The following is a 15,072-nucleotide window of genomic DNA, read 5'->3' as shown; positions in this document are numbered from 1 at the left end:
TGGATGACATCACTTAGCAAGGTCTTGAACCCAAAATGGAATTCTGAACAGGAATGTATTTTATTCCCATACCACAAAAGTAAACCCCTCATTACAACACTTCTCTTTCTTTTCCCTCTTTCATCCAGACAGCTATCTATCCAGCTACTAAATCTTTGGTTTCAATGCCATGTAATGTCCTCCTCTGTTCTATTTCGTATATATTTACAGACCTTTTACACTATTTCGTGTATTTTCAGATTAGGCTCTTCATTCCATGTAGTCACTGAGGTATTATACACACGGCGCACATCTATGTCCTTGACAGACAAGGAAAGAAGAATGTGCTTCTTTCTCTCTTGGACCCTGTCCTTGGCTGACTCAGATGAGATTGCTGTACCTTTGAAAAAAAAACAAAAAACTAATTTCAGTTGGTCTCCTACATGTCCATCAAATATATGTTTGAACTGAAAGAGCCAAAGCATTGAGGACCATGCTGCTGCTGCTTTTATGCATTTACTAGGAGCCTCACGGTGCCTAATAGGACTCAGTGTGCTCGTCGGAGAAATAGTCTCCTCAGAGGTTGTCTTTGTTCTCAGCGCTGCGGAGCGTATGGTTTGATCTCTGCGCCCCGCTGCAACTGAAACATCTGCGGGACGTTAGCGGCTCCGAGTTCAAGCGCCTGCTAGCTAGCGCTAACTGCTCTGGGATGCGGAGCGGAAGGACAACAGGGTCCGGTGAACTTACATCCCTTTTGTTCTTGAGAGAGTTGGAGGCAAAACAGCATTTAATTAAGAACAGTTCTGCCTCTGTCTCCCCATTCGTCTCTGTCTCTCTGTCTGTCTGTCTCTTTCTCTGTCTCTCTCTCAGTGACAGCAGGCATTTGTTCTTGGCTTGATAGGGCGTTTCCTGTATGTGTGTGGGAGGTCTCCCAGTTCACCACAAACACATCTCTGGCGGCCACCAGGCACCCCAGAAGGCCTCACACTGCACAACACCAGGCTACTTCACAGACATTTCATAAATCCAAGTGCTGCGCATGGTACGAAACGATGAAAGGACATTAGTGAGCTCCGCCAACATTTAGAATGTGGCGGCAATGTTTTTTTTGCGCTGTGATGAAAAGGTCAACAATCTGCTTTATCTGCCCGACAAGACCGTTCTTGATTACATTCCACGGTCTACAGTCGGCGAGTCCTGCTCTCAGTGTGAGCGGCAGGAGCGTGTTTGGGAAAAGGGAGCTCCTCAGACGCCGTGACGACACACAGCCACAGCTGAACGACTTCTGGAGATGTCAGCAAGCGTTCAATAGCCGCGTCCTCATCTGACCTCAGGATACCCCACCCATAAACACTGACGTTGAGGTGAAAAAAAACCTCTGTTCTGAGTGTTTTGCGCTCTTGAACACAGCACAGTATCACCACCGACTGTGTACATTTCAAACTCAATGCTTTGTCTCAATGATTCATCTTTGTTATCGGTATGCTTCCTTAAAAACATGGAAACAATGAGTCATTGGAGCATTGCATCGTGGTCTATATGTCCAGTTTAGAGTCACAGGGTTTACATGGCCACTGCACAGGGGCAACATGACCTTGGCCACTGTGGTGATGTAACTGATGATGATGTCATCTCGTGCCCATAAACAGTGCTGCTGGCCACAGTCCTCAAAAGGGGAGGGGCCAACCGTCACGTGTCTGGGGTAATGAGCCCCTCTGCAACTGTTGACTGACGGTATATGACACAAAAATGAGCTGTCCGCATGTGTTTGATCTGATGTGCATGCATGTGGACACACACACACACACACACACACACACACACACACACACACACACACCCCAATTCATTCTGCCCCAGTGCATCTCTCATGTATTCCCTTTAAAGTCAGCCCTCATCAGACTCAGATGTTCCCCCTTCCACTGCATTGGCCCCATACACAGCATCTCCTCCATTGTGATCCTGGCATCTAACAGCTGAACATCAGCACCGCACCGTGACTGGCTCTGGATCAGCCCCTCCGCCTTTCTCCTCGGCTCATTACGACCACAAACATGATTGGAGATCAGCCCTTCCTCCAGGCACACCGCAAGAGGAAACCATTTGGAGCCCAGTGATGATCAGTCCACTCTGTTGAGTGGTGTTTTGACAGATTCGCTGACTGTGTAGATCTATCAGGCATGGCTCCTGTAAGCTGCTACTGCTGCTGCTGCTGCTGCTGCTGCTACTGGGGGCAGGGAGGTCAGGGCTTCCTGTCTGTGGCGGAGGGGCAACATCATCAGGAGGCAGGGGGGGGCGTGTGTGTGTGTGTGTGTGTGTGTGTGTGTGTGTGTGTGTGTGTGTGTGTGTGTGTGTGTGTGTGTGTGTGTGTGTAGACTGGGGGGGGGGGGGGTGTTGAGGTTGAACAGAGCAGAGCTCTAGTCCAGGTGTGCAGGCAATCTTAGAACTGAGTCAGATTCACTTCCTTTCTGTTTTCCTTTAGTTCTGCTTTCTGTACGGCGGCTGAGACACCACAGCTGGAGCTTTTAGTCAGACAAAGACACACGAGCGCAAACAGTCTCTCCAGCAGAGGAGTGCACAGCACAGCAACACACCGAGCCATGACCAAACAAGACGAGTGCTTTGACACAAAGAAAAAACCCCAGCTATTTCATGGTGATGTACAATAGAAAACCTTCACATTTTATTCCAAACACGAGAATCGATCTTCATATGTACATGTTACCCACACTATTCACAAGCTACACACATACTTCACTTTCACTCTGGACAGAGAGAGAGGAGAAGGGTCACGAGGGTCACCTGTTTTTTTTTTCCAATTGTGAAACACAATACCCACAAACAGTGCAAGGAAAGCAGGAAAAAACAAAAATCACAAAAAACCTTGAAGATGGCTTCCGCAATCATCAACGGAGGGTTCCACACGCACAAACCCCGAGGGAAATTTGACTCTGATATTTCAAAAACAACCATGTGGTAATGGGGTTGGTGAACATAAAAGAGAGGAATTCTTCTAACAAGTTTGTGCCGTTTTATGATCTCCATACTCATGTTTACCCACGGCAACAGGCAAAGAGGCAAACGGGAAGATAAATCAATATGGCACACGCAACACTCAGAGGTCAGTCAGGGGTCACTCAGGGGTCACTCAGAGGTCAGCCAAGCGCACTGGAGGGACTTCCAAACTCAACGAAGCAGCGGAAGGAAATCCCCCACTTTGAGAATAATTAAGGAACTATTCATCATCCTTTCCCTTAGCATGAAGCAGAACAGCTTTACACTAACTTCCTCCACTATCTACCTCCACCTAAATGAGTATCTACCTCCACTTTCTACCTCCACTATCTACCTCCATCTAAATGAGTATCTACCTCCATCTAAATGAGTATCTACCTCCATCTCAATGAGTATCTACCTCCATCTCATTGAGTATCTACCGCCATCCAATGATTATCTAGATCCATCCAATTAGTAACCATCCATAATATTTGCCTCTTGTAGCCTTTAGATCAATTACTTCTGACATCCCTGCTGGATTCCATACCCCAGAATGGGAACATCTAAATATGGTGAGCTAAAGGTACAGTACGTAGGATTTAGTGGCCTCTAGTGGTGAGGCTGCAGATTGCAACCAACTGAATATTGATTCGATTTGAAGTTACAGGTGATTATACACTAATGAAAACATCATTATGAATACTATATTCCATTTCTGCTAGTAAAGCACCCGAAATCCTACATACTTGTACCTTTAACAAAAAATCTGGTAAAACAGCAAATCACCGGAGCCGCTGTAATGTTCCACTTCCAAACTGTGCCCTTTGGTAAACTGGCACACCACATAACATGCCACACTTTCTGTGTGCGGTGCACAGACACCAAACCGCCACTCGAGACAACACCGCCCTCACACGACACCATCCTAGCACCATAAATGTCAACATCGGTAGGGAATGCCCGAGGTGGCGGCCCCTCTGCACAGATGTGGACCTGCGGGGAGGGACCGCATGGCTTGGACCGCTGCCAGGGTGAAACCGTTTGAAATCGGCGCGTGTCCAGGAGGGTACGGATCCAATCGCACGGCCGGTCGATCTGTTTGGCAAAAAAAACGAGGGCCCCGGGAGTTGAGAAGAATCAACAAACACCCCTGATGGAATAATCCATATGGACAGTGGTGGGTCAGAGTGTGTGTGTGTGTGTCTGTGTGTGTGTGTGTGTGTGTGTGTGTGTGTGTGTGTGTGTGTGTGTGTGTGTGTGTGTGTGTGTGTGTGTGGGGGGGGGGGGGGGAGGTGATGGTGACCTTCGCTAAGCAGACAGTCAATCCAGAGGCACCCTCATTAAAATACACTCATAGCATTAGCCTCTAGTACACACTCATCTGCCACTCTCGGGGATGAGATCAATATTCTCTTCAACTCTTGCACAGGTTTGCGTGATGTGTAATCAACGTGATTGATTTCAGACTATAAACATTTCATCTCTCAGCCTCACTAAAGGAGCTCAGAAAAATGGGACGTAATAAGCCACATCAATAGAACAAACGACTCAACATGTTCTCCCCATGTTCGCAAGGGGTTTCCTCCGCTAAGAACCCCAACAGAAAAACATGCAAAAAGAACAGAACAATCCTGTCCGTCCCTGACCGAGACGGACGGTTCACTTGGTCCCCGGGCGCTGAGAAGCTGCCCACTGCTCCTGGAGGATCCTGGAGGAGGGACGATCCGGGATGGGTTAAAGGCAGAGCAAAAATTCACGGCGACCTCAGGCCTGCGTGTGCGTGTGTGTGTGTGTAGTGTGTCCTGGTCGCCTCCATATATATAACACGTGTGTGTTGCTGTGAGTTGTTCGTGCAATAAAAAAACTGACTGCAGTCAGCCTTGTTTGTTGTTTGTTAACTCAACTGTGCCTCTATCAGGACCATCTATCACAGGGGATGCTGCACGTATCCGTTAAGAGAGATCATCAGTGCTGGCCCCCCCGCTGACACTAATAACAGCTGGACCCCACCCCATCACAGGGGAGCGGGTCCACCGCACGTCCCCAAACGGGGGTTCATATTGGCAGTTTGTTGACAGCGGAGGCATCAGCTCTCTGTCAGGGAGATCTGCAGCATCCTGTCTGTAGCCCCCCGCAGCTAATTAGTGCTCCACGGCCAGGGAGGTCTCACCGGTCACCGGTGGAAACGAGACGACGAGCGTGAGATCGATCTCGACCGCTAGCATGCGTGGCAAGGCGTCTGTCGACGGTGCAGCGGCCCGAAACAGCCTGTCACGAGACTGACGGAGGACCCATGGGGTATTTTGGTAGCAACGAGCTGGGCCCACAACCCCCACCACCCTTGTGCATTTTTTAAGGACAGAGCCTATCCAGAATCCATGAAGTCCCGGCTTTCTCATCTGAGTGCTGCTAATTAAAATGGCCCTTTTCTGGGAAAGTGCAAAACAGCTGCCAATACCATTGCCTGAAGCTCCAGAAGGGAATTGCCTTCAGGATATGGATAGCCAACAACATTTCATCTCGCGTGACAAATTAAAAAGGGCAGATTAAAATGGCCACATCTCATTTTTCATTCGTAACCATTGAGGATGGAGATCAAACACAAAAACTAATGTGGAGGAGGATGATGACCTCCTTGGTATCGTGCAGTGGGGATCTTCCAACATGCATTGCCAAAGGGGAGGCTCAAATGGAGAAGTACGCTATGAAAATCGGGACTATTTTAACTTTCCCCTGAATAGAGTAACAAGTAACAATAAGATTGCACATTTGCCTGCCTTCTACAACAAACCAAAAACAGATGTGAATGCACTGCTTCGACTCCCAGTTAGGCAGAGACGCTCTGTTAGTGCGTGTGTGGTCCGGAAAGAGAGGATCTGACCAGCTCATCCCTGGTGGACGGCTGCCGAAACTGGACACAAAAGGTCCTTTAAGTGTCAACCTCACTTCCTCCAGTGATCTTCCAGGCAGTGACTGTAAAGACTCACTGTCACCATGGCAGCCACAGAATCAAGTGAAGTGGGGGGGAAAACGCCACAGGTTTCTCCAGAGGGGTCGTGTGGGACGGAGCGGGTCCCCATGGGAGGTGTGTGTGTGTGTGTGTGTGTGTGTGTGTGTGTGTGTGTGTGTGTGTGTGTGTGTGTGGTAGCTGGGGCTCGTCCCCTACCTGTGACATGCAGCGGGTCCCATGGGAGGTGTGTGTGTGTGTGTGGGGTACCTGGGAGGTGTGTGTGTGTGGGGGGTACCTGGGAGGTGTGTGTGTGTGTGTGTGTGTGTGTGTGTGTGTGTGGTCCCCTACCTGTGACATGCAGCTTCTCTCCGGTGGGAATTGTGTGTGTGTGTGTGTGTGTGTGTGTGTGTGTGGGGGGTATCTGGGGCTCGTCCCCTACCTGTGACATGCAGCTTCTCTCCGGTGGGAGGTGTGTGTGTGTGTGTGTGTGTGTGTGTGTGTGTGTGTGTGTGTGTGTGTGTGTGTGTGTGTGTGGGGTATCTGGGGCTCGTCCCCTACCTGTGACATGCAGCTTCTCTCCGGTGGCCTCCACCGTCAGGTAGAGACGTCCTCGCCGCTCCGTGTGGTCCATCCCACACAGGCTGGGCACATTCATCACACATATCTTGTGGACGTTAGTGTCACAGGCTGTGGGCAGAAACACACACACACACACACACAAAGTTAAGTAGAGTATACACACAAACATGCATACATACACACACACACCAGCACACCATTGTCAAAATTCTATCAATTATTGTCTCCTTACTATAGATGTGTGTGTGAGTGTGTGTGTGTGTCAGTGTGTGTGTGTGAGTGTGTGTGTGTGAGTGTGTGTGTGTGTGTGTGTGTAAGCTCCTGCACTAGTAGAACCATCCGAGAGCACGGCCCTACCGGCCCAATTAGACACGCATGACATCTGTCGTCTCAATTCTTCAATTAGCCCCGAGTTATAATTAGGCCTGAGCAGGCCAGCCCTGAGAGGGGGGGATGAATGCGTGAGCTAATTGATGTCGCTGACGGAGGCGATCCGGGATCAGGGAAGACAGGAGCGGAATACTCACTGATAATCACGTGATGTCATTCATCTGTGGCCTGCTCCGGAACCTTCTGAGGTCGCTAGTGTTTCGTGTGGAGTTTATTAATGGGCCCTCGGAGACTAAATATCTGCATACTATCTTATTTTGAAGAAATGAGTCTGAGATTACAACTAATATAATATTCTCTTTCTCTCTCTCTCTCTCTCTCTCTTTATCCTTCTCTTTATCAATCTCTCTCTCTCCATGCATAGCTCTAGTTCTATTTTCCATCTCTTTTCCTGTGAAACTGTGGTCACAGATCTATGAAGCTATGGGGATATAGGGCCCCCTGTCCCACTCGGCTTGACTTACTTTCACACTTCATCCCCTGGTGGAGGAGTCCATACAGAAGCGATCCGCAGTGGTCACAGAACGTGGGACTCCCATAGGTATGGATCTTGAATTTGTGCTTGCTCCTCGGGTCCTGGGAGGGGACAGAGTGGGTGACAAAGACAGAGAGAAAGAGAGAAGAGAGAGAGAGAGAATGATACTAATGAGTTACTTGTGTTTATGTATAACCTATAAATTCAGGTGATTCTAAACACTTTTCACCATATACAACAAGATAATGCAGTGGGACTGCACTAAACCAAAGCCAGCAGTCTGTGATCCGTCAATACCTGTTTAATACCATGTTACTCTATGGGTTCCAGAGACCTTTCTTTAGCACTCTGTTTATAATAAAAAGGGTAGATGGGAATATTTTATTGTCCACTTAAAGTAAACAGCCATTTAGAGGGCTTTTAGCATGTACTGGAAAAAAATGTGTATAAATATACTTGGCACACACGTTGTTTTGGCCTGCAGACAAGATCATCTTGAGGTGAACAGGGGGCAGATCTCTATTAGCTCATAAAGACTTGTGCGCAAGGAGGGCTACAGAATCCAATAAAAGACGAGCGTCCATCGATTTTTTAAAATCCCGGCACAATTACAGATGTGCGCTGGAGACCGAAAAGAAAACCATCTGGGGTTGCGCTTTCCAGATGTTTCCCACATCAGCAAGGTAGACGGTGAGTCAGTCCAGAGTGGGACGGGGGGGGAGGCCAACTCAGCCTGAGTACAATGACACACACGCCAACGAGGCCAAAGAAGAGAATCAACAATCCACCAAGCATTCAAGGCAATGGGAATGGTTTGGAATGAAAATAGTTGCAAAATATCTATGCGTTAATGAAATACACGGAATCTTCCTGTTGATTCAAACAAGAGACCTCTGAAAGGTACATCAGGGGAACACACACACACCCTTTCTACTGATTTACATCTTCTTATTCTGGCGTGGTGTCTGCAGACCACACACACACACACACACACACACACACACACCTGCTCAGTATTCATTCACTCATTCAGACACTGATTGTGTTTTGATTGTTGCTCCATGCGCCGATGTCTTGGCCTATGCATGTTTTTAAGAGGCACTCGCTGTCTTCGAGGGTTCAAGAGGTTGCCTAATTAGTCAGCAAGATGGATTAGTCAGCCTGTTAGTTCTCTTTTATAATCATTATTAAAGTGTTACTCTTTTTTTTATAGGTCACAGTAAGTTATAGCTGAGAAACATTTCTCTGTGGGCCCGTGAGTGAAGGTCTGTCCTCTCTGTTGATGCGGATGCTGTAGTGACCCACAGTGCTGCGTAGCCAAGTGCCTCTTCTCTGTACAGGTAGTGGGTACAGGAACACACATTACGCGCAGTGAGACTTTGTCAAGTTTGGAGAAAACATCCCCCTGTAGCTGTACGTAGCTCAGCTCAGACATGCTATGTGCTAAGACTCAGACTCGTGATATAGCATGAGGACTTGTGATATAGCATGAGGAAGAGATACAGGGAATGGGTCAAATGGACGAGAGTACACTTACTGCGCTTCCTCATAGGATGAAAATGAGCCGTTTCACTGACATTGGGGTTAATTACTTAACTTAAACAAGAAGAAATGACCATTTAGTGTTTTATAATGTCAGCATTAGTTCAGCACCCGATGTGATTGGTAATGTGTTTTTCTCCATCACTGGCTAAGCATTCCGGTGCACAGGTCGTGTAGAGTTCGTGGAGAAGCGTGTCAAATCAGAGCCTTGCTCATCAGCTCAGTGGGGACTGGGGAGAGAAGGGGTCTGCCTGGATTCGACTAGACACCCGGCGCCCTCCAGTCATGAGGCACCGGCGCGCCGTGAAGTCCTGACGTCTACGGTAGGAGGGAGAGGCCAGCTGAGGGAAGGAGAGAGGGGTCATGGCGTCTACGGTAGGATGGAGGAGCACAGGGCTGGAGAGGCCAGCTGAGGGAAGGAGAGAGGGGTCATCCAGGGCCCCGGGTCAAGAAAGGGCGAGATACGTTAAAAATGAGAGGAAACGTCGACCGCCATCGGGACATCCGAGGCGCGGCGGGATTATTTTTTAACATCATTAAGCGTGATGGAACTATACCTATGTCAGCGATGCTAGCTAACGTAGCATTGAGAACAGAACACACAGACTTTATCAGACTCTTGTCACCATGAGTCACTCAAAGCCTCAGGTCTGCAGTGTAGGACGTCTAAGGGCAGACTCAGCTGTTCCATTCAACCTCTACACAGCTCCACCCTCTTGCACAGCGGATATTTTCGAAAATAAATGTCACACTCTCTGTCTCCATCGCACCACTGAGAAACAGCTGTCCTTCACCACCTCCCACAACTGCCCACTCAACTCAGTCAAGGGTTAGCGACAGAAAGCACACACACAGTTTCATACTGACAACAACGGCCTGGTTCAAATCATCAAGGTTACCATCACATAATCCACTGATAATTGCATAATTGGAGAGGGTGTGTGTTTGTGTGTGTGTTTGTGTGTGTGTGTGTGTTTATCATAAATCACCGCTTCCCTCGCGCACACAGCTCTTGCTTCCTGTTTCCTCCGGGCACGGCTTCGGCGCGTATTTAATAGGCTCGCTCAATTATTCATCAAAGGCATGAATGTTTCATGGACACTTGTAATGGACTCTCTGCACAGTGTAAATGACACACTGGCTGACTGGAGCGGCTCCGAAATGAAACGTGAAGGAAACATTAGCCCGCGGAACCTCCGGCACCACAGACTAAGTGCTAATTGGTGACGACGGGCGTTCTATCTCTCACTCCTTGCTTATTTAAAAGGGTTGTCACTGGCACAGGTAAATGTGTGCCATTCAACAACACAAAGACAGGCATTTTAAAGTACTATAGTGTTTTGTTTAGCGTGGCGTAAGACCAAAGGAAAGAATGACTGTTCTGCAGCAGGGAAAGTGTCGTTTCTGATGCGACGCAGTGAGTGAGAAGCTAAAGCGCTGGGTGGAAAAGACAATGTTTTGTGTTTTGTGAAATCTGGCTTACAGGAGACAATGAGTCACCCAGTGAGGGGAAGATGTGAACAGCCCCTCATTAGCATGGTGCCATTTTAATGCCCTTTGAGAGTTCCTCGATCTTCTACCCACCAGCCATTGGCATCTGACACACACACACACATATACACATATATAGACACACACACACACACACACACACACACAAACACAAACACACAGGCAGAGACGCAGACACACAGAAAACACGCAGGTTGAGACACGGATACCACAATGACGTGTCACAGTTTCATCCCTCCATTTCCTATCTGTATGTCTAATCAAAGCAGCCAGACAGTCAGTCAGTGAGTGAGTGAGTTCATACACCTGCTGCCTCTGATGATAGTGGAGAATGGAGAACAGATCAAAGGAGATGGTTTAAGAAAGTGTGAAAGCGCAAAGGTAATTGATCATAACCAACTTTGAGCAGCCATTTATAATCATTCGACAGCAAAGTTTCAGTGGTAGAACAATCGCTCTGAACACAAATTGAAACAGTGCAGAAGACACACACACCTACACACAGACACACAGAGGGAAATGGAGAGAATGCGTGGGAGAATGAAAAACAGACAGAAAAACAGAGACAGAGAGAGAGAGCGAGAGAAAGAAATTTGATATTGGATACTTTTTGCCATTTTTCTTCTGTTGCCTCTACCACAGCTAGGAAATAAACAACAGTCTGGCTGAACGGCACAATAACTCATCTAAAGTGATAAAGAATGACCCCGGCGTGCGCAGCCTCATCTCAGGGGCCGCTGGGAAGCAGAATGTGGTGGTGAGCTCCAGAGTCGGCTTTAACTCGGACAAACACTCATGGATCCCTACCACACATTCATCAGAGGCACCCGAGCCAGCCAGCCAGCCAGCCAGCCACACACCAGGGAGCAAGATGGATGGGGAACACGGACAGGAGCCGGAGAAGTAGGGGTGTCACCGGGTGTGATGGAGCCGGAGAAGTAGGGGTGTCACCGGGTGATGGAGCTGGAGAAGTAGGGGTGTCACCGGGTGATGGAGCTGGAGAAGTAGGGGTGTCACTGTGTGTGATGGAGCTTGCTCCGTGGACCACCGTCTCCACGGGCACACGGCCACGTAAACAGTGAAGCAGTGCTTCATGGGTAAATCTGGACCTAATGTCTAATCGCAAGTTCTTTGGATGGATGAGCTGTTGTTGAATACATATGCTTGAGATGTATGATGGGACGGGTATGTTCACAGTAAATTGTTCTGACTGCATACGGGAGTAGTTGGTCACAACCCATTGATACAAGTTTAGATGGCCTAGATGTTCCTGACTTAAGTATAACATATAAAGTCTTGAAAAGATTTGAGAGTATTTTATTCATGGAGTTCTTTTGTTTATCAGATTCACATTCCACATGTGTTTGAAATTTACTGAGCTCTCTGCCAGAGGATTCCAGCGAAGAGGCCGTGATGACTCCCCTTCCCGCTCCTCTATCCTCTTACGGTTTGGTAAGCCCCCCTGAATCAAGACAGCTTTTTTTTTTAAAGTGGACCTTTTTTTTGGGGATGTGCAATCAGTTCCCTTTGATTGACCCTCTCTGGGAACGTGTCCACCCTGCCCAGGCTGGATTGCTAGGCAGCCTCGCGGGGCTTTCCACAGCGAAGAGCTCGGGCCGTGAAGAGACCAGCTTTAGAAGGAGGAGACTAGGCAGAGCTGGACCTCTGGTGAGGATGAAGGAGAGTAGAGGCTTTGCTCTTTAAGGCCAAGTCCTCTCTCTGTAGCATGCTGAGCCATTGGTTATATGGACATGCAGGGGGTGTGATGGCAAACAGCAAGTAAATGCAGAAGTACTATTGATCATATTCCTTTGGTTAGTAGACGGTAACTGACTACATGACAATCACGGTTGACTTTTCCAGCAGAATGAACAACAAAACTTTTTATGTCCAACTTCATAACGTATTTACATCAAGCCACACTAGAGACGTGCTAAAGGAATAACGCGGTGGTTTTGCAGAACTAGGAATACATGCATCAAGCACCTACAGCCATTCATGTAGAAGACATCCCCTTTGTGTAGTGGACTACAGCAAATGCGTGTTACAAGAGAATGTGCTGGAACCTAATCAGTCTACTACAAAAAGTTCAATTTGTGAAGCGATTTATCGACAGCAATCAACAGTGGAATTGATTTTTTTGCTTTCACAATGTTTCGACTGTGTTTGGTCTACACTTGTCACAGCGGTGATGTGAATGAGTTGAAGGGGTAGAAAGAGACGTGTTACATAAGCGAAGGAATTTGTACCATTGCTGGGCTACTTACATTATTAATATTACACTTCAATCACACTAATAGACCTTTCCAGACACAGACACCACTCACCATAAAACAGTTTTAGCAGACAAAATAATACATGCAAAAAAATCCCGAAACACTGATGGAATCATCATCTAATTTGAAGACACACCATAGATTATGTCGGGATAATACCACAAGGGAGCGAAAGTAAGCAATTACATTTAGGGGTTTATTTGATGAGCTCGAATCATTTTAATTCTTAAAATACATCCATCAGCTGCTAACATTTCAATTATGCATTTATTCTGTAAATATGTGGCACTTGGCAAACCATCACAGGCTATCTTGAGGGAACTGTGCTTGTTGTTTTTCCATCAATTCCCTTTTGTCGAGATCTTTACAAACACTCCACTCAGAGACAATCTCCGTTTAGAGAACCAATTTCAAAATGACAAATATAGACAGAATTAATGATTTGCCTCAAACTCATGCTGAACGTTCTTCTATCGGTAACTACTTGGGTTTAGCATTGTAATGATGAACGTAATCTTTTAGAACAAGCATCTGAGGTGTAAGACGGGATTTTGTGATTTCAGCTTTTTAAATCATTTTTAAATAACTGCAGAGACATGGGAGTAAGTCCATTCTCTAAATGCTTCGAGGATGCTTATGTCAGCATGGACACCAAAACCACACTCAGCGAAAATTGCAACAACAGCTCAATCGATCCAGAAAAGCAATCGCTTAAACCACAACAGAATACTCGGCATCGCTTTTCAACTAACGGTTTGTTGACCTCAACCTCAGAGTCTAAACCAGCCTCTGCTAAATCAATGCTAAACCCAGGAAATCATGCCAATCAATGAGCTCAGTGGGTAGTGTGTGTGTGTGTGTGTGTGTGTGTGTGTGTGTGTGTGTGTGTGTGTGTGTGTGTGTGTGTGTGTGAGAGATTAGGAGCCAGCATGCATCTGTGAATTGTGTTTTAAACCATAGAAAGGGAAGTTGAGCGCTTCATTTAACACTGGCTACATGCCTATGCGTTTTGACTGCACAGTCTTCATCAGGGCATCCCAGACAGACACGCGTGCTCACATTTAAACAGGTCCAGATGACTTGGTCCCCCACTCAAGAGGTCGAAATAAGAGTCTATGCTCAAACTAAACGTTGCAATTCACATGACCGTGCAGAGAACAATAGAATAATGAGAAAAGAAAAAAAGAGAAGAAAGTAAAACTGATGAAAAATAGAAGATTACTACACTAATGGTCCCTAGACAAATAGTAATTGCAAAACAGTGCACAGAGATCTGAAAGCACACCAACAGCAAGAGACACAAGACACAAGTACAGATAAAAGTGTGTGTCATACTAGGTAGCAAAGACTGAAGCCTGGAGATGTGGTGGCCTTTCATTTAATAAGCCAGCAGGACTCCCTTTGAAGGAGGGCAAAACTATGTTTGGTCAGTCTGCCACTTGGAAACAAGAGTTCAAAAGATTAAAAACTGGGTTTTATTTGAATGTCATTCTGCCATTTGAAAACATAACCCTGAGAGTAGTTTGACAGAGGCTAAGCTCAGATTCTGACAAATGCTTAAATGAATGCTTCATTACGGTAAATCTTGTTAGGTAATTGTGCAGACAACCAGGATGATCAGATTTTCACATCCCAACCTTGTGATGCTCACCTCAAAGTCAGGAAAACACGTTGATTAAGTTGCCCTCACATTACTCTCTTAGGTAGGGGAAGGACCTCTGACAGCGGACGATAAACATCAGACTGACAATTTATATGCAGAGTAACAAAGATGTCTGTCTTCACACCTGTGAATATGACTCAGTAGGGTGATAAAACCTTTAATCCTTCAGTGCATAAGGACACTGAAAACATCCTGTGCATTCAAACAGACCATCTAATCACACACACACACACGCACACGCACACGCACACGCACACGCACACACACAAACACGCATGCAAGCACACGCACGCACACGCACACACACACACACAGACACTCACACGCACCGTCCTATCTCTTGGTTGTGTGGCCCAGATGAGCCATTCAACCTTATTGCCTCAGAAAGGATGAGTACACAGGCTGAATCCGCCTCAGTGATTTCTTGCTGTCTGTAGCCCTCTCCCACTCGAGGGTCTGTGGAGCAGCCTGGCTTTTAACTCTGTCGACTCCTCTCTTTTCTGAAGCTAAAAATGTCCTAATTAAATGGCTGAACTTTGTGTGTGTTTGTGTGTGTGTGTGTGTGTGTGTGTGTTTATGTGGTATGTGTGGGCATCTTTATTTGTGTCTGTGCGTAAAAGAAAGCCAATCATGTGTGACAAAAGTGTGCACGTCTTAGAGAGAGAGAATGATGTATGTTTCTGTGTGTGTGTGTGTGTGTGTGTGTGTG

The 15,072-nt window shown here is 46.9% G+C and overlaps 1 protein-coding gene across 2 annotated transcripts in view; it reads right to left on the bottom strand.

Moving 5' to 3' along the window:
• prkcaa (protein kinase C, alpha, a) overlaps nucleotides 1–15,072 on the bottom strand; it is a 140,154-nt gene that overhangs the window by 54,620 nt on the left and 70,462 nt on the right. Inside the window, exons 4-5 of one of the 2 annotated variants that reach the window (XM_012827488.3) lie at nucleotides 7,360–7,471; nucleotides 6,485–6,613 (exon numbers count right to left, since the gene is read on the bottom strand). In XM_012827488.3, coding sequence (XP_012682942.1) covers nucleotides 6,485–6,613; nucleotides 7,360–7,471 — 241 coding nt within the window. Of the gene's footprint in view, nucleotides 1–6,274; nucleotides 6,299–6,484; nucleotides 6,614–7,359; nucleotides 7,472–15,072 lie in introns of those variants that run through there. The other variant, XM_031563582.1, reaches the window with a different exon arrangement.

Source organism: Clupea harengus, chromosome 26, assembly GCF_900700415.2.
Source record: "Clupea harengus chromosome 26, Ch_v2.0.2, whole genome shotgun sequence".
Lineage (NCBI taxonomy): Eukaryota > Metazoa > Chordata > Actinopteri > Clupeiformes > Clupeidae > Clupea > Clupea harengus.
The sequence above is the reverse complement of the archived record's forward strand: the minus strand, read 5'-3'. Positions and strand labels throughout refer to the sequence as shown.